Here is a 23,962-nt window from a genome sequence, read left to right as displayed (position 1 = left end):
CCGCAAGGACCATCACAGGTTGAGCATGTCAATGTGTGTCCGCAATGGAAGTTCCCAATTGCCATCACACAGAGATGGATTGGGTGAAGGGGGTTCATGTTCATCTCAATGGGAACCAAGCTCACCCACCATAAAACCTCAAGAGAACGCGCTTAAACCCAGGGGCCAACTTCAACGCGACTCGTGTTGAACATAATTGGCCTTAGGGGCTTGTAGGCCTCAGACAAGAAAACCAAAGATTGAGGAATATATTTGATGTGATTGATGTTTGAGCTGATAAGATGTTGCTCAAGTTTGCTTTGACAACTTTTGATTGTTTTGTTTAGGTTAATCTGTTGGTCTCCTGGCTTTGATGTCAAAAGTTTTTAGAAAGTTGTCAAAGTGAAATATCTGGGTGTCACTGAAGCAATCCCCTTGTGAAGCTTGTTACAATCTTTGGGCTCCATAACGCGTTGCTCTCAAACAACATCCGGATCAAGTAAACATCATCTTGGGTCCTAGATCTCGGGCGTGCTGGCCCAACGAAGCGCGGCTTATCATGGTCCGTTTGGACGAGGATCGGTTCACCAGCCTCTGAAACCAAATGCGAGCCTGTTGACCAGATATCGATCAGCCTTTCGAGCCCAACACCCCTTGGTAAACAAACACGCCGAGGTTGGTCGCAAAGCAAAGAAAGTCAACTTCTTGGTCCGAAACACATACTCTTGGCTCTACAAAGGCAGCAGTACCATGTAGCCCAGCTGCTTGTTGCTAGCTGATGATAGCATAGACTTCTTTTTGATATGCAGATTCACATTGAGATTCAAGAAGTGACATCCCATCATTAAAGGGATTGAATCAGATGACGACGATTTGTTCAGGACGGAAACACACATCGTTCACGTCCATACATGAGCCCAGAAGTTGAAGTTGCGCTGGTGGATGTTGATGGTCTTTGGAAATGATGAACGGTAGCGAAGGAGATTGTACCAAATTGCTCACTTCGGTGAGATTCTAGGTAAATCCAGATCTCACTTCCCCTTGTCAGCCCTTATCGGTCTCCTTCACCTGATTTGTTATGGTCTTTGTTGCGTTTTTGAATCCCTTCGCATCCCAAGATCAGATCGTTCATCATTTCCTTCAAGTCGATAGGTCAAGAGTTTTGGTTTTTTACAATCTCCTCAAGACTCGGAGTAAATAAAAATTTCAAATTGATTGAGTTTATTCCCACGTTTACAGAAGGATGTCTATGAAGAGCGTGAGAGTCTAGAGAGCTCTGAAGTACATATTGTGCATATCATTAAATACAACCAGTTCGCTTTTCCTCAATCACGCCATTCGAGCTCTTTTCATAATACTGCAGCGAATCATCAGGACTCATCATACTTCAGCATATACGTCAACTTCCATATCAGCACTTCTTTCTCAACATTCTTGAACAGAGACATGCGGTGAAATCATCAAGGGATCTGATATACCGTGGCATCGATTACCAGAACACCACCCTTTAACTTTGATCTTGTATACCTTAGTGTCTATCAATACAAGCTTTCAACTCGGCCTTTGTCTTTCGAAACAAATCTCAAACCCTCAAGTTCAACCAATCAACCATAGTCGCTTCAAACCCTCTATCAATCGTAATCAATTCATTTGATTCCTTTACATAAATCCTCATCAAAATCTCAAGTTGTTTACATTTCATTCAAATCATCAAATCAAATACCTCTACAATCATGGTCTCAGATATTCGTGACTTTTACAAACAAGGCAGGACTTGTTGTTTAGCTGTGCCTTTGTTTCAAGGGGGTATTGTAAGTTTACCATCATCATCATCATCCTTATCCTTCCTTGCGTTCATTTACAAAAAGAGATTGAAATAATTGATTTTTTGATTTCTTGAACAGATGTCAATTCTTTATTTAAATTGCTTTCTAGCTGCTTTTTCATCTTGTATGTCATTCGTTGGTCCCAAGAGTAAGTTTCAATAAAATCAATCTTACAAAACATCAAATCCAATCAATTAATCTGATTTTCTTTTGATTTAGTCCTTGCACTCGTTCAACCTATCATTGCTGCTTATGCATTTGGAGCATTATATGCCATTGTGGCTCTACTACATATCTATGGGTAAGGTTTTCTTTCATAAATCTTGGTTTTTAGGTTAGGTGGATATGAAAATGAAATGGTCAAGGTCTTGAGATTCGATTACTGAAGTCCATTATGAGTTTTTTCGATTTTAGCATTGTTTGTGTTGAAACAAATCGAGTTCAATATTTTCGACATTTGTAAGTCTTTGATCAATTTCACATTTAAATCTTAGAACCAAACCGTATTTTTTTTTCTTCAAAGAAACTAATCAAATCGATTCTATTAAATTTCTATAGTAAAAACTTTACCATGTATATCTTAGCCATTCTTTTTATCATGTCATTAGGAGTCATCATCCTTTCATCATCAAAACATGAAGTCTCAACTTCACAATGTATGAAAGTTTATCATTTTCCAGTAGATCCGACTTTCAATACCAAATCAAAACAAACATTAACCAAGAATGGTACAAGTTCTGCTGTACAAGCTGCTATGACAGTTTGTGATTATTTTGCTTGGGCTCAAGTTGGTGTGATGGCTATGGGTTGGATGGTGATGGCTCTTATTCAAGTTAGTATGAAGTTTTTTCTTATCTTATATATCATCAAGGGATTCATAAAGTAGTAGTCTTTCTCATCGATCTTTTCCTTTTTCTTTTTCTTTAGCTTTATTTTTTGTCTAAACATCAAGTTTATTATGAACTTAAATGGGAAGATTATCTTAATGAACGTGGTAATCGTTGAAACATGATTCTCTTTCAACACTCACGTCATCTTCAATTCAACCTCCATGACATTTTCAACACAATCGAACGGAAAAAAGCTTGTGTTAATCAACTATTTTCTTTAAACTGATGATTCAAGAGATAAAAACAAATCAACTTTTAAACCATTGAAGAACATAATTTTGTTCTCGATCTTCCTCTCCTATCATCATCCTCTCGGAATCGCGGTTCTTACAATTCACTTCGTCTTTGTCTTTCTTTAATAAATTACTCATTCGATTTTGTCAGAACATCATTTGGTTAAAACGTTGTTGTAAAAAGATTTTTAATTTCTGTTCTTGATCTTCTTACTCTCATCATCGTCATCCTTCGTGGTTCTAACCATTCACTTCATCTGTTTTTGCTTTCTTTAATAATTGATTCATTTGATTTTATCAGAATCTCATTTGGTTAGAACGTTGTTGTAAAAAGATTTTTTTCCCATATACTTAATTTTCCTTTTTTTGAATTTCTAACTTTGATAGTCTTTTGTGTTTCATTCTTGCGATTAAATTGTTGTATGATTATTTAATGGTGGTGTACATACATATATACTTTTTGTTTTGGGTATCTGGTTGAAATAATTAATTGGAATTCTTATCTTCTGCTACATATTCACAGTAGTATGGTAGTTTCATGTGGGATGGCTTCTTTACTTCGACATATGATCTGAAGAATGGGAAAGGTATCGATGACTCTTGGTCAATTGAATGGACACGAGAGATAAAATGAGGTCTGACTGGATGATGCTTGGCAAATGCGAAAGAACTGTTCAAAGCTTGATGTACAGTTGGCCAACAACCTGAACAAAACAGTAGGACACTCCCCACACAATAAATACCCTTCACGATCATGAATAGCAAAAGCTCTTGAGGAAAACAAATGAAAGCTATCCTTGATTGATTTTTATCCTTTAAGGAATTTTTGTATATTTAATGATACCACACACTCATAAAAACACACACAACACCACACAAATCAAATCAACAGTACAAAAAAAACAAAGATCCATATGTTTTGTTCTCTATATTTTTCTTTTGCTAAGGTTACAGAAAGTAATTCAAACTAGCTGTTTTGGCTGGTACGCTTTTTGAATCTTGAGGTGCTGCATCAAAGACTTTATAAGTTGAATTAAGCTGGTCATCAAGTTGAAGTATAGATGCTACATTTCCACAACTATAAAAATATCATATCATGAAAAATAAATGTCACAGAATAGCAAGTTGATCAGTTCTTATCTTCATGATTCACTTTCCGCCTCTTGAACCAAGGAAAGCTTAACTTACCGATAACAATAATTTGGAGCGCTCCAAACGGTGACAAGACAATCATCAAACATTAGCTTATAACCTTCCATAACTAACTGATGAGCCCTTGCAATTAAATCTAAATCGTTTTCATGACTAAATGCCTTTACAATATCTCCACCAAATAAATAACCTGCTCCTCTAGGACTTACTCCCCATCCATCTATATCATCCGGATCTGACCAAAGTAAATCACACATTGCGCCATCATGAGGAACTTCCTGTTTCCTATCTATCAATTTAATCTTAAATGCCCCATCATCATTCATGTCAAAACAAAGCAGCCAAAAATTGTAAGCTATATGTTGAATCTGAGGTGTCAGAAGGAAAAAAACTACGGAAATCAATTCTGCATACCTGATCAATTTGATGTACATTAGGACTCAATCCACCATGCACACAAAACACTCTACCATCTACTAATGCACCTAAACTTAAATAATCAAACACTTCACAACAATATCTCCAAACTGAAGTAGAACCATATTTCCTCATACATTCATCATAAAAACCATAGACTTGAGTGATCTGACGTGATTCATGATTACCTCTGATAAGTGTGATTCGATCTGGATATCTTACTTTGAATGCTAAAAGAAGTAAAAAAGTTTCAACTGAATAAAACCCTCGATCAACAAAATCACCTTGTTTTGTGAATTCACCAGAAGAAGAAAAAACGAAATTGTCAACTCAAGATTTCAGGGAAATCGATTGATGTGAGATGATTGGTCGAAGAAGAAAAAAAAGTACCAACCCATAAAAAGATAGTTTGTATCTGGACACCAACCGCCCACCCGAAAGAGTTCTTTGAGATCCATGAATTGACCGTGAATATCACCACATATCTAACAGGTTCACAATTGAATTGTAATATAAAGATCACCATTAGACAATTGACTTCCGAAACGAAAGGTGCGATAGGTAAATTGAGTCAGGCGAAGTGATGGAAGATCTGTTTTATTTTTCGAGACGAGGGGGCTTGACAAGTCACTAGATCTGTCTTTTGATAATCCTCACTCTAGGATCACTAAGAAAGAGTAAATGTTTTGAGAAGGATGATTGCTTGAGGCGTACCGTGACGGGTGAATCTATCCATTGAACATTGGCTTCTTCTACTAAAATCTCTCTTGCTTTTAAACAAAGTTCTTTGACTTGTGCTTCACTGATCGTTTCACATCTTTTGAGTTGTTCAATCTGTCTAATCAAAACAAGAAGGAAAGGTAAGATAAGCTGCAAGTAAGTAAGCACCATTCTATCTGTTTTTGATTAATTGCAGGCATATGAGAATAGAACGTTGGAAGGAAGATGTGTTATTTTGAGGACTGACTGATCTAGATCAGATCCCGCTGAATGCGAAGACATCTGTTATCTTTAGTGGTTTTCACCTAAACTAAAGTTCGTGATCGAAAAGTGTTGAGTCGTATTTTGAAAGGGTATCCAGAATCGAGTAAGGCCAGTAGTTTGAAGAATTGGGTATCGAATCGAGAATCAACTTCAGCGTACTTGAGTTTGAATTGAGGTTAGAGGTTGCGATCAGAGTGGTTGGTTCTTGTCAGTGCTGGTCTTGCTCGGTGGTTGATGGTCTTGATGATCAAAAAATGAAAATGGTGAGTGAACTGTCACAGTCACTTGAAGCCAGCTTGCAAGTCACAACCTGTATCACCCCGTTCGATCGGGGCTCGGGGCCGCGTCGCTTCAAACCCATTTTTTTTTTTTTTTTAATTTATTGCTTTACAGCCATTCCGATATTGCTTGTCGCTCCGTTTTGAAAAAGAAAAAGTTGAAACCTAAGTTTTTACTCGATAAAACTTCAAACTCAGCTGTAATTCAAGGCAATACAGCCAAGCTTCAGGTTTTAACCGGTTAAAACTTAGGTTTCGAGCTCACAAACTTTTTCTTTTCAAAAGGGTGCGACAAGCAATATCGGAATGGCTGTAAGTGTCTTTAGAGCCGTTAGGCTATTAGACACTGCATAATTTCCAGCACCGGTAAAACCCCCTCTGGCTGTGTCAGGGGGAAAGGTTGCCGTTGGCTGTTTCAACTAGTATACAATATGGAGGATTTGGTATGACATTTTGTTGCGCTAAAGGATGTGTTTAAAATAGGGAAGATAAAGGATACTAATCCTGGGGTGGTTGCCTATGGTCTGGCATTTTTTCGACTGCAATTTTTGCCCAACTCCATCGGTTTTTCAACCTCCAGGTGCTGTCACAGTATTGAGCTATGGCTTCAAAAGCCACCGGTTTGTTAAGTATTGATGTATTTATTGGTAAGTTTAGTTCTTTGAGGTTTTCTTCAAGTTTCTTTCGTTCTTGCTCAAATCTGTTGCATGTAAGAAGGAAGTGTTCCACCGTTTCTATGCCTTCCTGGCATTCACAGCTGGGATCTCCACGCTGTCCGAATTTAGTTAAGTAATGGTTAAGTGGGATATGGCCTGACCTGAGTTGTGTGATGGCCGTGATTGAGTGTTTTTTAAGGTCTGATAAGTACTTGAGGTGTTTCTTCTGTTGAGGTTTGTGTCCTAATCTTTTGAGGTCGTCGGCTTTGATTATCTCGGAGTTTTTGGTTCGCCATTCCTTAATGGCCGTAATGAAGCTTGAGGCGTTTGGGCTGGGCTGAAAAGTGCTGGGTAATTTAGTGTTAGCTTTGCTGTTTGCGAACTTATCCACAATTTTGTTACCATGGACCCCCGCATGACCTGGGCACCACCTAATAGTGATGCGCATATCGGGGAAAGACTTGTGTAGGTACATCATCAACTTGTAGGTTTCCTTTCGATCGTCTAATGTTGTGATTGGTAATTTGTTCGATCGGAGATCCAGAATGACGCTCTGGTTGTCTAGCAGTATTGTTGTACGTCGAGTGTGTATTGATGCCGTGTGAAGGGCCATCGATAGGCCCAGTTGAACCCCCCGATATTCTGCCTGGTAGATACCGTGGGTGCGTGCTGTACCTAGATGCTTGGATAGGTATTTGTTAGTGTTCTTGCACCACGCAGCAGCTGCTGTGGTGCACGTTGGTATTCTAGAACCGTCAGTAAATATTACTACGTGTTCTAATGTAGAAGAGAGACTATTGGCTTCTCTTTTTGCCAGACTTTCGCTTTCTTGAATGATGGTGGTATAGTTGGAGGGTCGTGTTAGGATATCTGTTGGGTCTAACGGTATTTGCTGAATGTACTCCGCCAATTCCTCACTAACTGGGTGTTGAAAGAAACGATGGAAAGGGTTGTGGTGACTTCTTGGTTTTGAGTTTTGCGCCTGCTTGACAAACCTGTAGATAGGAGAATGTTTGGGTTTTGTTAGTGCGTTTGCCATGAAATTCAGGATTTTACTTTGTAACCTGATCTTCGGCGGTGTGAGGTTCGAGTCGTGAGTCAGGAAAATGGTTGGTGTTGAGGGTAATGCTCCGAGTGCTGCTCTGGCACATGTGTTGTCAATCGTGCTGAGGTTCTTGATGAAGTAATCTTGCGGCTCAAAAGACATCCACGCTGCCACGCCATAGTCCAGCGCGGTGTGGATCGTTGTCGTGATTAGGATGTTCATGAGCTTGGGGGATATGCCCCACTCAGATTTTGACAGTGTTGTGAGGAAACCTGCGCGCTGCCGGCCTTTTGCGATGACTGCATTTCGGTGCTGTGAAAAGGTAAGTTTATCGTCAATTTCAATGCCCAGCCATTTTGCCTTCCTTTCCGGTAGGATGTTCTTCCTATCAACAAAGTTTATTGTAGGTGGTTCTTCAGTGTCTTTCGGATTAAAGATAACCCAGAATGTTTTTTTGACGTCAAAAATGGCGCCGTGGTCTTTGGCCCACTCGTTTTGTCTGAACGCCAGTGTCTGCATTCGAGATTTCAATTGATGTCTGTCCGGCGCCGTGGTTAGGAGCACCACGTCGTCGATGAATCCTAATGTAGTTGCTGTGTCGATGTTGTCTGTAATTTCTAGCAGTGAGTTGTTATATAAGAGGTATAATAATGGCGAAAGGGGTGAACCTTGAGGTAAACCGTGGGTCAGTTCATATGGTTGTGATTCAAATCCGTTGAATGAGAGTGTTGTATGTCGATTGTTTAAAAAGTTGTGGAGGAGGTTGATTGTCTGACTATGAAAGCCTTTTTTCTCAAGGATGTTTAGTAGTCTTGGATGATGTACAGAGGGAAAAGCGGACTTTACATCAGCAAAGAGAGCGCCGACTATACATCCTTTGCTCCATTCTTTCTTGATCCATGAAACTAGGTGAGTTAATGCTTCATGTCCCGACTTGTTAGGTCGACCACCGTAGTGACCTTCACTGAGGAGTTTTCTTTTTTCGACTTGTTCTGATAGGTGTTTAGTTAAGAGTTTCTCGTATATTTTGCTTAAGGTGAGTAACAAGGATATCGGGCGATATGCCGAGGCTGCCGTGTAGTCAGGTTTACCTGGCTTGGGGATCATTATTGTTCGTGCATGCTTCCAATCCTGTGGAATAAGCCCTGTCTCTGTAATTTGTAGGAACAAAGACCTTACGTGATTTTTAACTCGAGGCCATACTTTCTTCCAAACCCAGTTCTGGAGCATATCTGCTCCGGGGGCTTTGAGAGGCGGTATGCTTGATACAACTGCTTTGAGATTCTCTTCTGTTAGGTAGGTGAAGAAATCCGGCATTACTGGGTCTGTTGGTCGGGTTTCTGTTTCAAGAGGGATCTGAATAATGTCCGACTGGTTCATTCTACATGGCGCTGTTGCTATACAAGTTGTGTGGAATAGTAAGTCAGCTTTTTCCGTGTTGGTGGAGCACGTCCTACCATCTTTTGAGATCAATGTGTTCACTAGTTGTGATGCTTTTCGTCCTGATGCAAACCGTTTGGCCTGGAACAATGTTTCGTGAGTTAAAGTTGACAGGTAAGTCTTCCAGCTGTCTTCCTTCAATTTGTCTACCTTCTGGTTGAACTCGTTTCGGGCTTTTCGGTATTTGGTTTTGTTTTCCTCTGATTTGTTGGCTTTGAATTGTCGGTTTAATTTCTGAGCATTCTTCCTGAGAGGGTCCAGGATCTCAGGTCGCCACCAGTGTTTATGTTTACCTGGTGGAGCCTTATTTGGCGAATTATTGTTCAACGCTGAGGTAATGGCGTTCCTCAGGTTTCTGTTGAAATTATTGATTTCGTCCTGTGTGGTAAGACGTGTGATTTGGGGAAGGGTAGACATCAGTTCCGTGAGCATAGTGGGTGTCTCTACCTGGTTCCAATTTTTCTTCCTCAATGTTGTTTGTTGGTTGGTTGGTTGTTTGTGAGTCCTTGTCGCGAATGAGGTGATTAGCGATTGATGGTCTGAAAAATGATTAGTGATGTCTTCTGAGTCGACGAAGCAGGCTCGGATAACATTTTCAAGCTGTTCATTGACCCACACCAGATCGATGGTGGTGCCCCTTGTGGTTGTGGATCTCAAACCATAAGTGGGCTCTCCTGTGGGTGATCGAAGTTGAAGATCCCATTTTGACATTAAGTCAATGAGGTCTTCGGCTTTCTTATCGTTCGTGTTGTTGTGTAGCGGATTCCAGGCTGGTGAGTGGAGATTGGAGTCTGTGACAACAATCGTGGGCATAAGTTGAAGGGATAGAGGAAGGCCCGTGTTACGGACAGCACTATACAGAGTGCAACAGAACTCTTGCGATGATAACTAAGATTGCAGTATGAGGGAAAAAGCTCAACGCTGTACAACTGTGGGACGGAGATATTCTCGCGACCCGTGACATGTAAGTACTGATCTCGTGACATCTACGGATCATAACAGTATCCCCCTTTTAACGCCCAGGCTTATAATGAATTGCCCTGCGCCCTTCCCACGGACCAGCGTTAAAAAACCACTTGGGAAAAAGCTTGGCCCTCACATCCTTCTCCGTGTCCTATAGTTTTTTGCTGCCTCTGGATATTTAATTTTAAATGCTTCTACTAACTCTTTTGCGTTTTTCAAATTTCTTAACGGTTCCCATGAATCATGTTCTCTCCCATAACCTTTCCAACTAACTAAAAATTCTTCAGTCTTTCTTCTTGTTCTTCTATCTAGAATAGATTCAACTTCGTACTCTTCTTCTCCGTCTAATTCAATTGGTGGTGGTGGCGGTTGTTTGCGTCCTGCTATTGTATCAGCTTTATACTCTCTTAATCTTGAAATATGGAATACCGGGTGTAACCTGTGCATACTGAGGGGTAATTCAAGCTCGTAAGCTACTTCTGAAATGCATTTAATGATTTTAAAGGGCCCTAGCCATCTGTGATCCATTTTTGCGCTTGGCCTCGTGGTTGAGATGTTTTTACTATTTAGCCAAACCTTAGATCCAATCTTCCAGCTAGGTGCTTTCCTCTTGTTCCTGTCGTAGAAATATTTCATTGATTCTTGTGCTTGCGCTAAACTTTCTTTAATCTCCGCTTGAACTTCTTGAATTTGTTTAATTCGTTCTTCTACAGCCGGAATGCGCTGATTAATTGACGGCGTCGTGGTGTACGTCGGATCGTAGCCATAGTTTGCCATGAACGGCGAAACTCCTGTGGAACTGTGGGTATTGTTATTATACGCAAATTCAGCCATAGCCAACAGCGGCTCCCAATCATCTTGTTTATAACTAGTGAAATGGCGCAGATACCCTTCTACTACCTTGTTTACTATCTCAGATTGACCGTCCGTCTCCGGGTGATAAGCTGTTGACGGTGTTGACTTAATGCCCAATTGTTTATATAGTGATGTGGTAATTTGTGATATGAATATCCCTCCCCGGTCAGATACTACCGTTTTAGGCGTTCCATGCAACCTCCACACGTTCCTTAACATCAGGTCCGCCAAATCTTCTGCTGAAGTGGTATTGGTGCACGGGATGAAGTGTGCCATCTTCGTTAACCTGTCTACAACCGTTAGTATACAAGTCTTACCATTTGATTCAGGTAATTCCGTAATGAGATCGTATGAAATGTCTGTCCAAGGACCGGCTGGAATTGGTAATGGCTTCAATTGACCAAAAGCTTTTTGATTTGAAGACTTGACTCTCTGACACGATTCACACCCATCTACGTAGCGGTTTATGAATGACTTCATACCTTTCCATCTGTAATTCCTCCTCACCAGACTCAGAGTTTTTGCGCGACCTGGGTGACCTGCCATTGGGCTGTCGTGTCGACTTTTGACGATCTCAGTCTTGATGCTGTTGTTCTCTGGCACCATTACACAATTGTTGATATATAACACACCGTCCTCCACTGAATATTCTTCCGTCCACCCTTGCGCCTTCTTAGATATAGGTTTTCTTACAGCATTGATGATTTCGCTTATCTGATGGTCTTCTGTTGAGGCTTGACGAATTTTCTCTATAATTGTAGTATCTGATTCAATTGGACTTGCTACTTCATGATTTAATACATCTGCTTCAAACCATTCATCTGCCTTCTCATTTTCAATCAATTCATCTTCAAACCAGGCCTCTACACAGTCTACTTCTGGTAAGAATGTATCCTCGACAATGTTGTTAGGCTTCAGCATCTGTCCGAACGTGAGTTTTTCTTCCTGTGAAGGCGCTAAATCCGGTCTTCGTGACAACGCGTCTGGTCGTGTTGCCTCTCTCCCTGGTCTGAATCTAATTTGAAAATCAAAACTTCCTAACGTTTCCGCCCATCTAGCTTGTCTTCGAGTTAGCTGTTTGCTTGTCATGAAACTTTCCAGATTCTTGTGATCTGTATACACAATTACGTCGAGGCGGTTTGGATTACCTTCCAAATACTGCCTCCACTCTTTGAAGGAAGCAACTACCGCTAATAGCTCCTTATCGAATATTTCGTAATTCTTTTCGGCCGCTATTAGGGATCTGGATAAGTAAGCTACTGGGTGTAATAGGCCATCTTCCGCCGTTTGAGATAACACTGCCCCTAATGCGAAGTCGGAGCAGTCACACTCCAATACGAAAGGTCTATAGGGGTCGGCTATTCGTAGAATTGGCGCTGTGGTGAAAGCTTCTTTAAGATCTTCGAAAGATTTATTTCGTCGTTTGTTCCATTCAAATTTGACATCCTTACATGTAAGTTCATGCAATGGTCGTGCCGTCTTTGAGAATTGATTTATAAACCTTCGATAGAAATTTGCAAACCCTACAAATCGTTGTAATTCCGTGACAGATTTTGGTGCAGGCCATTCCTTCACCGCCTTGACTTTGGCCGGGTCCATTCGGATTTTGTTCTCTGAAATAAGAAGTCCTAAATATTCTACTTCATCCTTTGAAAATTCACATTTCTCCGGCTTTATCCATAATTGGTGTTTCTCTAAAATCTTTAATATTTCTTCAACAACATCTTCGTGATTGACTCCTACTTTAGTATAAATCATGATATCATCTAAAAATGCACCCGTGTCCTTTCCAATATGTCCTAATAAGATATCTTGAATAAAATATTGAAAATGTCCAGGTGCTCCTGTCGGCCCAAACGGCATGGTTCGAGGTGCAAATTGTCCAGATCGACAAATGAATGCTAATTTATCCTCGTCCTCTTCAGCTACCCTCAGATTACCATAAGCATTCCTCAAGTCTAATTTAGTAAACTTCCTCGCGTCCAATAAACTGTCTACTAACTCCATCGTGAGTGGTAGCGGGTATTTGTGCTTAACCGTAAGAGCATTCAATTTTTGATAATCGAAACATGGTCGGAGTTTGCCATCTTTTTTCCCCGTAAAAAGCACAGGGGCCGCCCATGGCGAAGTCGTGTGTCTTATTGTTTTATTAGCCAATCCCTCTTTTATCATCTCCTCCAATACGTCATTCTCGGCTGGTGATAGAGGGATTATTCTACTAGCTTGTGGTACGGCTCCTGGGATAAGTTTAACCTTAAAATCATATTTTCGGCGAGGCGGAAGAGTCATCGCCTGTGATTTCTTAAAGAGGTGCAGGTATTTGTGATAGCGTGTGGGAACCAATTCATCCACTTTCTTCTCTTGAGTCTTTGCCTTGGCTTCGGCGGCGATGCGGGCTGACGTCGACCATGACACCTTTGCTGCTGAAATCGAATTTCTACAGTTATCCAGGAGAGGTACAAGCTCGCCAGCTGATTCATTAGACAGGGTATGAATTGACGTATCGAACTCACATTGTGGGGGCGTTAATGTACTCCTTGGAATACACACCCCCTCATCAGCTTGCCTAGCGTCCTCCCGTATCACCTCTCTCAGGTCTCCAGAAGGTGTTTTCGGCGCCGATGATTCCGTGGATCCGTCACTGTCATTAGAGCTATTCATAGGGCCATTAAGCTTGCAAACTGTTTCAACATGTGGGTCTGGAATGTAAGTATCGAACTCACATTGCGGGGGTGCTAGAGTACCACTATGGATACACACCCCCTCGTCACGATTCTTAGCGTCCCCAACCACTGTCTCCATTTCGACTTGGGGTTTTTTCAGATCGGACGAAACCGCTTTGACGGTTGCAATATCTTGAATCTCCTTGAAGGTTCCTTTCTTCCAGTCGATCTTGTTGCCGTTTCGTTTGATCCAAGGCATACCGAGGATCGCTTCATATGAATCCTTGAGTTTGGTTACAATGAATCTTGAAGGCACTTTCTCATCATCAATGCATAATTTTGCGTCTTCAGTGATTTTTCGGTTCTTTCCGTCGAATCCTGAAACATCTTTAGCTTCGGGTAGGGGGTTGGTTTTGATTTGGTGTTTGCGAACATAGCTCTCACCGAGAACTTCATGAGTAGCACCGCAGTCTATCAAGGCTTTGGCATTAGTTTTGGATGTGGGGCACAAGGGATCGGACAAAGTTATGGGGGCGAATAAACGCGGATCATTTGAATTGCAAATAAGTTTTCCAGCATCAACCATAAATAAGTCCTTTTTCCTCTCTAATACGCTCGAGTGGGACACATCCATCACTCTCGAGCGTCTCCATTTTTTGACAGATCTGCTTCACTTCCTTCACCATGAGAATTTCCACCACTACTACTACCCCTACTTTCAAATTCAGCTAATCTTGCTTCTAATTCAGCTACTCTACTCTTCCCTTTTCCTTTCCACTTCTTAAATTTTCCACAGTTTCTAGCGTAATGATTTGTTCCTCCACACTTATAACATTCTCCCGCTTCACCCCTTCTTCTATACTCTTCGCCAGAAATAGGGAACCGTGCGGCTGATAGGTCCATTGCGTCCGGGTCTCTAGCAGGGGTGTTACGTGTTGTACTTGAATTATGAATCACCATCCGTTCACCATGAATTTCATTGTCAATTTCAGCTGCTAAATTTGTGATATCTTCTAAACCTTCGAATGTCTTCTGTAGCATTCCCATTCTAATTTCTAATTTCAAACCTTGCTTATACTGACTAATAAGAATTGGTACTTCCCATTTCGTGGCTGCAGCCCATTGATTGAATTTAATTGAATAATCAGCTACCGTTCCAGTTTGTTTCAATGCTCGTAGTTCTTTTTCAGCTCTAGTCTTTCTCATGGGGTCGAAGAATACGCCTTTAAATGCCTTTACAAAGTTTTCGAAAGTAACTGTGTCTGCTGTCTCTGGGTTCAGAACAAGTCCTAAGGTAGGTTGGGCCCATCGTAGCGCTTCTCCAGATAAGTAAGAAAGAGCGAAAGTGACTTTAGATTTATCGGTGGGAAACATTGCGTGATTTGACTAATGAATCCTTCAGCTAACAGTCCAACGGTGCCGGTAAATTTATCAGGTGTTGCTACTTTTGGTGTCTTATGAGCCGGTGGGACTGGTACGTAGGTGGGTTGTACATTAGGTGGATGGGCCGGGTTCTGAGCAGTTTGGGCAGCCGAGTTGGCCTCCAATTGAGTTAATCGAAGTTCTGCTTGTTGCCTGCTGAGTTCGGCGGCTTGGCGTAGATTCGTTTCATTTGTAAGCCGGGTGTTTAGGTCGGCCACCTGCTGCACAAGTAGTGCGATATTTGGCACTTGTGCTTCTTCAGACATCTCTAGACTAATCGCAGATCGAAAGTCTTCGCTGTCCTGTTCTTCTTCGCCGACTGTGAATGTCGGTATCTTGGTGTCTTTCTTGCGGGGTACTTTAAGTTTGGTCGATCTTCTCCACAAGGATCTTCACTTTTTTTAACTTTAACGTTTCAATTAATTCAATCTGTACCGTTCTTCTTTCTTCAGATTAAGTTTGAGATCTTCTTGAGTTCTTGGGATTTAAAGATACTGCAATATGTTACGGACAGCACTATACAGAGTGCAACAGAACTCTTGCGATGATAACTAAGATTGCAGTATGAGGGAAAAAGCTCAACGCTGTACAACTGTGGGACGGAGATATTCTCGCGACCCATGACATGTAAGTACTGATCTCGTGACATCTACGGATCATAACAGCCCGTCATAAGTTCGTCCCATGCCTCAAACCCCTTGAATGTCTCTGGTTGATTGTAAACATTTGAGATGAGGAAGGTGAATTCATTAATCGTTAGTGTACATGTTGCTATGTCTCGTGATGGTGAGAAGATTGGGTTTAGGGATGCCTCGAGGTCTTTTCGGATATATAGGCATGCTCTAGGGCGTGATTCTTCGTTTTTTGCGGCTGGGGTTGGGCTGATAAGAGTCCAGTTTGTCTGGTTTGATGGAAGGTAGTCGATTCTATTTACATGTGGTTCTTGAAGTGCTAAGATAGAGAATTTATTAGTGATTTCATGATTAAAGAGTGAATGCATTACATGTGGTGATCGGTGACAATTTAGCTGTAAGATTGTTGACGTGTCTTGCGCGTTCAAAAGTTCTTTCAAGCGTTGTTCTATCATTTAGATTCGTTCATATCGTTGTTTTCTACGATGATGATCTTAGGAGATCCGCTTGGGTTGTGAGGTGGAAGACTAGCTGCTATCACTGCACAGATGTAGTATTTTTCGGCTATGCAAAATGATTAGAATTAATGTCAAAAATAATTAAAAATGCTATGTTAATGCATAAAAATGCACCATTAATGCACCATTAATGAAAAAAAATGCAGCATCAATGCAGAAAAATGCAGTGTTAATGCACATGCAGAATCTATCATTTAGATTCGTTCATATCGTTGTTTTCTACGATGATGATCTTAGGAGATCCGCTTGGGTTGTACTACATTTTCCCAGTGTATTCTCGTCGGGCAGCCTGGGCTAAAAGGGTGGTGAATCAAATCCGCCGGATTGGATGAAAGGAATGTCTTGAGGTTAGTTAACGGCTCAAGCTTCAACTTCTTTCTGGCACATGCAGTGCATTTCATATCTGTTTTCCCCTTTTTGGGGCAACAGTGCGAATGGTGCTTATCTCCACAGAAAGGACAAAGAGGATCTAGCGGGCAAGATGGAGCAGTGTGGCCTGTCTTTTGGCAGTTGTAGCACCTACGTGGAGGTGGGCCGCTTCGTGTGGTAAGGTGTTTACCCCTTCCATGCCATATCTTGTTGGAGACACATTTTTGTACCTGTTCGTCGCTTTTTAAGCCTATCAATATTGATGAATGCCGTTTGGCAGGGTCATCTAGGATTTTGGGGTTCAGCCATCGTACAAACAGCATGTCTTTGAGCAGTTCTCCGTTGCAAATCTGGAGCTCCTCGACATGGTCTTGGACGTTTGGATCAAAGGTAGTTGGTATTCCATTCACTATGATCTCATGTCGAGATTCTTTCATTTTCATTGTACTTGAGAACGATTGGATCCATGTTCAGGAGAATTCTTTGACCTTTGTAGCAAGTGTAGCCGTTTCAAAGTATATATCAATATCGTTCGATGGATGGCGTCGCACACTTTTGATTTCAATAAAATTTTCATCGTCGGGTTTGACCTTAATTTTGAAGGCTCTAAATACCAGATTAAGCTTATTGATGAGGTTTGCATTGGACAGGCCTGGGTGGGAAATCTCCGACCCCGGTTCATGCACTAATGTTATCATGTTTGTCGGTCTGACTTTTGAAGCCATCTTTGGTGTTTGTGTTCTAGCCTGATTTGTGTTTTGGCTAGCAGTTGTGGTGTTGGGTGCATGTTTGGATGCAGCTAATGCATAAGAAGGGACCGTGAGTCCTTTCTTTTGTGGTTGTTTTGGCTGTAGGTTTTCTACTGCCGATGTCAAGTAGGCCATTTGCTCGGATAGCGCCGCTAATGTGTCGTCGGTTGCCTTTCCCTTGAATATAATGGGGCGACTCTTTGGCTCAGACCCAGCAAGAGCTGCTGGGGTCGTAAAGCTACGACGAGCATCCTCGAGCATGACTTGATCGTACACAGCTCCTGTTAAAACTAGGATGTCTGCTGCAGTTCCAACATCAATCGATGTTTTCTGCGCCATTTTTGATTTGTTCGCAAGCGGTAATCCGGCTTTGACGACTTCCAGGAGTTTGCTAACCATCTCTTTGAGAGATCGAGCTTCTGCTCCTCCTGGGAAAAGATCATGCAGGCGGTTCGTCCTAGGACTCCCCGTTAACGCAGACACTTGGTCTGTTGCGATTGTGCCAGGAGTGTCCGTCCTAAGTCCGCTGACTGGATCGAGAGGGATTGAGAAACACCTTGACAAATACTAGATTTGTCGAATTTGAGAGGAGGGATTGTTTTGGGAGGGGGCGTCGTTCCAGTCCATTTCGGCTGTTCCTGGGGACCGACTGGGTTGATAAACGCGTTGGACGCGTCTCGAGTTGCAGAAATGTTCTTTGGAACATCCTGCTTCTCTTGGCCCGTATCCGGCGCGTCGTCAAGCTCCATGTCGACAGTTATCGCGTTAAAAAGGCCGATTCGAGAGTATGAAAAAGTTAGGAGAATGAGATTTTGAAATTTGGACGAGTGCTTGCGCAGTCACGGACCGGGTCACGTGACTAGTTGCTAATTCGTGGTAAAAGACAGAAACTCTCAAACCCATAAATTCCTTCGCCTACCCATGCTGCTGTTTCATTTGAACTTTTGTCATTCAAATTGCATCAACAGTGGTGCTTGCTTTAATCGGGAATCAGAAGCAATCAACTGATGCTTGGTATTTGAGGAATGAAGATCAGGCTTATGTTCCATGCCTATTCTTGTGGCAGGAAATGTTGCGCGTCTTTTTGACTGTGGTGTGGCTCGTGATATTAAGATTTTTCTCGTCATTGAATCATCAGCTTGACTAAATAGATCTTTATCTAGCCAGCGGGCATGTCAGAGAGAAGGGGGCCTTTTTATTCTCCATTTTTTGATTTGAACTTCACTAAGTCAGGAAGATCATCTTTGTAACGGATGAGCTGATTTGATGGTTTTCTAATAATACTAACAGGGATGATGGTAATCTCATTAAAGCTTATCAAGCTCCAGGAAAATAAAGGTAGGAGATCATGATGTCCCCATTAGGATTTCATGAGTTTAGGGTGTACTTTAGAGATGGACTAAACCCAATCAATTCCTCGCCTTTACGCGCTACCAACTAGTACCACCTTCAACTCACACGTCCATTCCAATGATTGAATTTATTATTCTTGTGAAAATTTGAGAGCTAAGTGTCTTTAATGCAGCAACACAAACAACACAAATGGGAGCAAAACAAATAAACAAAAAAATTAGTACACAAAGAAATTGTAAGATTTAGTAAGACATGAGCAATATCTAAACAAGATCAACACAGGTTTGTACTCGTTGATAGCAACACAACACAAGACTATAGGAGATTCCTAAATTGACATTTTACACTTCAATCATTCATAGATCATTCAACTTTAAGCTTTAGCTAGCTCGCCGTCACCTCCTGATGTTAATTACTATCTACGAGATGGGTGTCGCGGTGATCCAAAGGTTGCTATGTGATTTATAGTAAAACAATTTAAGTGTCTAGAGAGATAAAAAGAACCAAAAAGATATAAAGTGAAATAACTTTGACGAAAGAAATTCAAAAAGAGAAAACACACAGCACCAAACAGAGCGCGACTTTCAATAAACAAAAGTAAGTATTTGAAAATATGAAAATGGCGAACGTAGATTGTTCCACTAACTTAACTAAGTCCCTCCGAGGCTCGACACCTGTCAATCAACAAGTTGAATCAGGATGTCTTCACCGGAGGGACTTACATGTAAACTCGACTTTTTGGCCTGAGGGGTAAGGATTTCTTTGCAGGGGGATTCTTGTTTTCCCCTTTTCTGTGAGCTCACCAACGATCTTTTTACCGCGCATTGTGAGCATAGGCATTGACCCTTGCTGCATAATGTACAAGTAGAATCATCGAGATCCTCGGTTGCTCACTGAGCTACATATTTTTCTATTTTGACATTTTCGCATGTAGCTCACATGTAGCTTGCATGTAGCTGGGTGGTTCTTGGAAATAAGTCCTTGACTTAACAGAGCTACATGTGAGCTACCGGTGAAAATCACAAAATAGCAAATTATGTAGCTCGGTGAGCAACCAAGGAAATTGGATCATTTGACTTGTACACTTTGCAGGGAGTGTTAACGCATATCTCAGTGAAGCGCGGTAAAAAAAACCCCGGTATGCTCATGGGGAAGAGACATTCAAGAATTCCTCTGCAAAGAAATCCTTACCCCTCAGGCCAAAAAGTCGAGTTTACATGTAAGTCCCTCCGGTGAAGACATCCTGATTCAACTTGTTGATTGACAGGTGTCGAGCCTCGGAGGGACTTAGTTAAGTTAGATTGTTCCATAACATGACTCATAATTTGGTAATGTTCTGCGAACATGTTAACTGATTGGGAACGATGAAAATACCAAATGCACATATTGGGAACGGGTATGGTTTCAAATACAACACTTCTTTGGAGGATTTTTTCGTTTGATTTACCTACTTGATCTATCTAGCTCAAGTCTACGCTTACCAGAGCAGCTAGCTCCTTCCACCACGATTCAGTACCATGTACCTCACAGTTTCTTCATACTGCATGATTTCCTTTTATACTTAGCTCAAGCTTGATTGGAACTTCGAAGTCGATAGCATCGTCCCTCCACTTCTCAGGATCATTTACCATGACAGCCAATCCTGATCGTATTTCACATCCTTTTGAAGTGATTCATTCAAGACTACCAGGAAATTATAGTCCATCAAACACGAATCCTAAAGGAACGCACACCATTACTAGTCCATCGCCTCATTCCCTTCCCACTCCAGCTCCTTCAACTTTCATCACTTCAGGCGAATTTTTGAATTCTGATCTTCACAGCTTTACTCATTCAGTCAATGCATCCACTAACACTCTCTCCAGCTTTCGAGCTACGATCACATCTTTATCAAAACCTTTGGCTACCCCTACAACTGGAAACCAAAACTCATCTGGTCCACCTCCTAACATCATGGGAGCTCAATACTACCAACCTGGTTCTGCAGGGATCGTTATTGCTTGTGTGATGGGTGTACTTGGCATATTTTTTACCGTGAGTAACGTCTTGAGGTTTCCATTCAGACTTGAACCAATTTTCTTTTATCCCATTAGACTGACTGAGTAAATCGTGTTTTTCAAATTGATTGTTTTGAAATTATAAAAATAGATTCTCACAGTCATTCATTGCCTTCAAGTTCGTGCTGGTAAACGTGAAGCCAAAAGAATCAAAGATTATAATTCCGAATTTGATTTTAGTGAGAAATTCAGTGATAATGAATCAGATAGAATGTTTTTAACTTTAACCACTAGATCTCAAAGTACTATTTCACTTAAGAATCAATCACATTCAAGATTTCATATTGAATCTAACCCTATTCAAACTTGAGAAAAAAATCAATCTATTTTCAAATTTTATAATGAAACAAACCATTCAAATGTAGTAGAAGCATTGTAAGATTTTGAAGATTCAGGAAAAGGTAGTACAGATAGTTATGATTTTGATGATGTAGATTTAAAGTGCTTAATGAAAGTTTGAAACTTGATTTTCCCTTCCAATACAATTCATCTCAAATTCAATAGTATCTTTGATAGACTTTGAAATAAATTGTTTTCATGTTTACAATAGTAGCGGTGTACAAACCTACGACCCAACTTGAAAACCCATGAGAAAAACCCATGAAAACCCAACTTCTTTTTGGGTTTTTTTCATGGGTTTTCAAGTTGGGTCACCCCGGACTGGTTTGAATGCCCCAACACCCATCACATCCTGAAACATGCCCAGAGTCTCAGGCCGTAGGCAGCTCCTGTCGTCACTCAACGCTTTAATCTTACTTCACATATCTCTTCTTGTCACCACAACCACTAACTCCACTAACTCCAGTTTCCTTCAAACTTCAATTGCTTGTCTGGTAATGGTGTCCTTCATGAAATCTGACGACGACAGCAATCCAGACGATAATATTGGATTTGAAGAACGACTTATCATTTTTGCTTACACAGTCATGATGATATCATCTATGAACCAGCGTGCCTACATCCAACGACAGAAGCGAAGATTAGAAGAGGAAGAATCAATTTTAGGAGTGCTATTGATGATACGGGAAGAAGCCAAAAGGAGAAGATACCCACTACCTAGACTTCGCCGGCCTCGTATTAGTGAGAAGGCTCGAGCTTTTCAATCTTGGTTTGATGAGACTGATCGCACATGGTTCATGGCTGTAAGCTCGAGTTAAGTATATACATCTCTGTGATTTTAAAATCTGATCATCTTCCTTTTCAAACTGTGTTAGGCACGCATGTCGAAGGATGCCTTTACCAAGCTTCTCCACCGAATCGGATGGTGTCCTATCTTTCACAATAACTCGTCTTGCAATCAGGCACCGGTCCAGTGGCAGCTGTTAGTGGCTATGGCTAATTTAGGCTTATACGGAAATGGAGGATCATGTAGTATGAAGGCAAAGACATTTTACGTGTCAGGTATGCAGGAACTTTCTGCTGTAACGATCTCGAATGATTTAGGACTGACGCTTGGTTCTTGATTTTGGCAAGAGGGAAGTGTTGAAAATTATACGAAACGCTGTATCCACGCTATTCTCGAGCTTGAGCCAGAATTTGTACGATGGCCAAATGCCCATGAACGAGCTGTAATCAAGCAACATATCGGTACAACTTCTTGGTTCAAAGATTGCATCGGTTTTATCGATGGAACCTTAGTACCTTTAGCCTACGCTCCCTCCAAAAACAAGGAGGATTACTACACCCGGAAGTCAATCTATGCTTTGAACTCATTAATAATATGTGATGATAATCGAAAGATACTGTACGCTCACCATGGTTGGTGTGGTAGTGCCCACGATCAACGAGTGTTGAAGTCAACTCGAGTAAGTCATTTTCCTCAATTGAATCTTCTTCTCTGCATCCGACCTGATTCTCTATGCTTTAGTTCTATCAGGAAATCTCGTCTTTCTTTTCAGAGGGAGAGTACATCGTTGCCGATTCTGGCTATGCTTCGGTGGAAAACATCGTCCCAGTATTCAAACAATCGCGATCTGGCCCGCTTTCAGCTGCCCAAACTCACTTCAACAGCTCGATTTCCAAAATCCGAATCACATCAGAACATTGCAATGGAATGTTACAGATGCGATTCGGGTCCCTTCACGAGCTGCGACTATCGATGGGCAACTCGAAAGATGCCCAATATGTATGTGACTGGATTTCCGCATGTGTCGTCATCCACAACTTCCTCATTGTGGATGGTTCGGCGATGTTTGGAATCTCCACAACCAGTAACTCGGAAGCGATGGACGACACTGCAACCCAAGCCCAAAGGCTTGCTTATTTGGACTCTTTGGGCAATTCACGCCGCAATTGTTTGTTTCGTGCTTTCTGTACCGATAAAGGTTATGTTTGATTTGTATCTCAAAGTTCTTTAAGAAGTTCTACACGGTTGTATACTCAAAGATTGTCAAGTTCATTTAGAGGAGTTCTTTGTGATTTGATGGATATCTTTTTTGTAATCAAATGATATCTTACTCTTATAGGTCTCATCAAAATGATGCAAGTGAATGAAGTCCTGATTTCTTTTGAAGCAAAATCAGTTTCAATTTTTGCATTTTGAAGAGTTTGAAACCAAGCGAACAGCCAGAGAGAAACATATAACAAAACACATCCTTTTTTAAATTTTAAAACAACTTTCGAATTTTTGAGCCAAAGACTCAAAGAGAAATCGATCACAAAACACACAGCATCCTTTTTTTTCAATTTAAAACAACTTTTTAATTTTTGAGCCAAACACTCAAAGAGAAATCAATTGCAAAACGCACAGTTTACTTTTGATAATAAGAGACATACAACTTTATATTATAAAATTTATAATTGTTTTAACCCACCATACATCAGATAGCGAAGCCGCATATAACAGATACAGCCCTTGTTTGAATTTCCTAAATTTAATGTTTTATGTTGAGTTCAAGATCAATAGCAGGACATGGACATGAAAAAATTGAATCGATCGTGTTATTCCTTTGATGTAGAGAGGTTAGTCAGATCGAGAGGCTGTTCCAGAGGGCTCGGCATCAGGTATGGATGTTTGAGATGGCTTGACATCTGGTATCGCACGCAAAGCCAAGGCCTCAGCCATCGCTGGGTCTACGTTGTCTCGGATTAAGTCCACCACCATCTTCCCACGAGCAATTCGCAGCTCGACATTCAGTTTGGAGATTTCGACGTTTTCTTTTGAGGCCAGTTCTGTAGCTCGACTACTCTTCATCATGTTAGACATCTCCTTGGTGAAGTTGGTGCTAATTCGCTCTTGGGATTCATTAGCGCGAGCTTCGCTCGCTTCTCGATCTTCTTTGGTGGGGAGGCGATTCAGTGCAGACATAAAATCAGAAGAGTAATTAGGTGACTCTTTGGTGCCAATAGAGAAAGGAATATCTTTAGTATTCCCTCGGATACGCTTGCTAGGTGGATTACTAGGGGTGACCGGACGAGAATGTTTGGTGGTTTGAGAGGCTTGAGGAAGGCTGGATGGGGCAGATTCTTGGGACGCTGGAAG

The 23,962-nt window shown here is 41.2% G+C and overlaps 4 protein-coding genes across 4 annotated transcripts; 2 read left to right on the top strand and 2 right to left on the bottom strand.

Annotated features, from left to right (window-relative positions):
- Nucleotides 1-1,712: 1,712 nt before the first annotated feature.
- MELLADRAFT_104057 (uncharacterized protein) lies at nucleotides 1,713-2,810 on the top strand (the record flags this gene model as incomplete). Its single annotated transcript, XM_007407289.1, has 6 exons — nucleotides 1,713-1,790; nucleotides 1,884-1,953; nucleotides 2,025-2,106; nucleotides 2,220-2,264; nucleotides 2,364-2,637; nucleotides 2,733-2,810. The coding sequence occupies 6 exons, from the start codon at nucleotides 1,713-1,715 to the stop codon at nucleotides 2,808-2,810; spliced, it is 627 nt and encodes a 208-aa protein (XP_007407351.1).
- A 1,066-nt stretch (nucleotides 2,811-3,876) lies between these two features.
- On the bottom strand, nucleotides 3,877-5,388 carry MELLADRAFT_34473 (protein phosphatase 4; the record flags this gene model as incomplete). Its single annotated transcript, XM_007407054.1, has 5 exons — nucleotides 3,877-4,006; nucleotides 4,117-4,382; nucleotides 4,495-4,781; nucleotides 4,892-4,982; nucleotides 5,212-5,388. The coding sequence occupies 5 exons, from the start codon at nucleotides 5,386-5,388 to the stop codon at nucleotides 3,877-3,879; spliced, it is 951 nt and encodes a 316-aa protein (XP_007407116.1).
- An 11,404-nt stretch (nucleotides 5,389-16,792) lies between these two features.
- MELLADRAFT_104055 (uncharacterized protein) lies at nucleotides 16,793-17,994 on the bottom strand (the record flags this gene model as incomplete). The annotated part of the gene is made up of 2 exons (XM_007407053.1): nucleotides 16,793-17,601; nucleotides 17,991-17,994. The coding sequence occupies 2 exons, from the start codon at nucleotides 17,992-17,994 to the stop codon at nucleotides 16,793-16,795; spliced, it is 813 nt and encodes a 270-aa protein (XP_007407115.1).
- Nucleotides 17,995-20,053: 2,059 nt separating this feature from the next.
- MELLADRAFT_61051 (uncharacterized protein) lies at nucleotides 20,054-20,791 on the top strand (the record flags this gene model as incomplete). The annotated part of the gene is made up of 2 exons (XM_007407290.1): nucleotides 20,054-20,458; nucleotides 20,573-20,791. 2 exons carry the CDS (start codon nucleotides 20,054-20,056, stop codon nucleotides 20,789-20,791), a joined length of 624 nt encoding a protein of 207 aa, XP_007407352.1.
- Between the last annotated feature and the right edge of the window lie 3,171 nt (nucleotides 20,792-23,962).

The sequence above is a fragment of the Melampsora larici-populina genome (assembly GCF_000204055.1).
Source record: "Melampsora larici-populina 98AG31 unplaced genomic scaffold MELLAscaffold_8, whole genome shotgun sequence".
NCBI lineage: Eukaryota > Fungi > Basidiomycota > Pucciniomycetes > Pucciniales > Melampsoraceae > Melampsora > Melampsora laricis-populina.
This window is presented reverse-complemented; position numbering and strand designations above follow the sequence as displayed.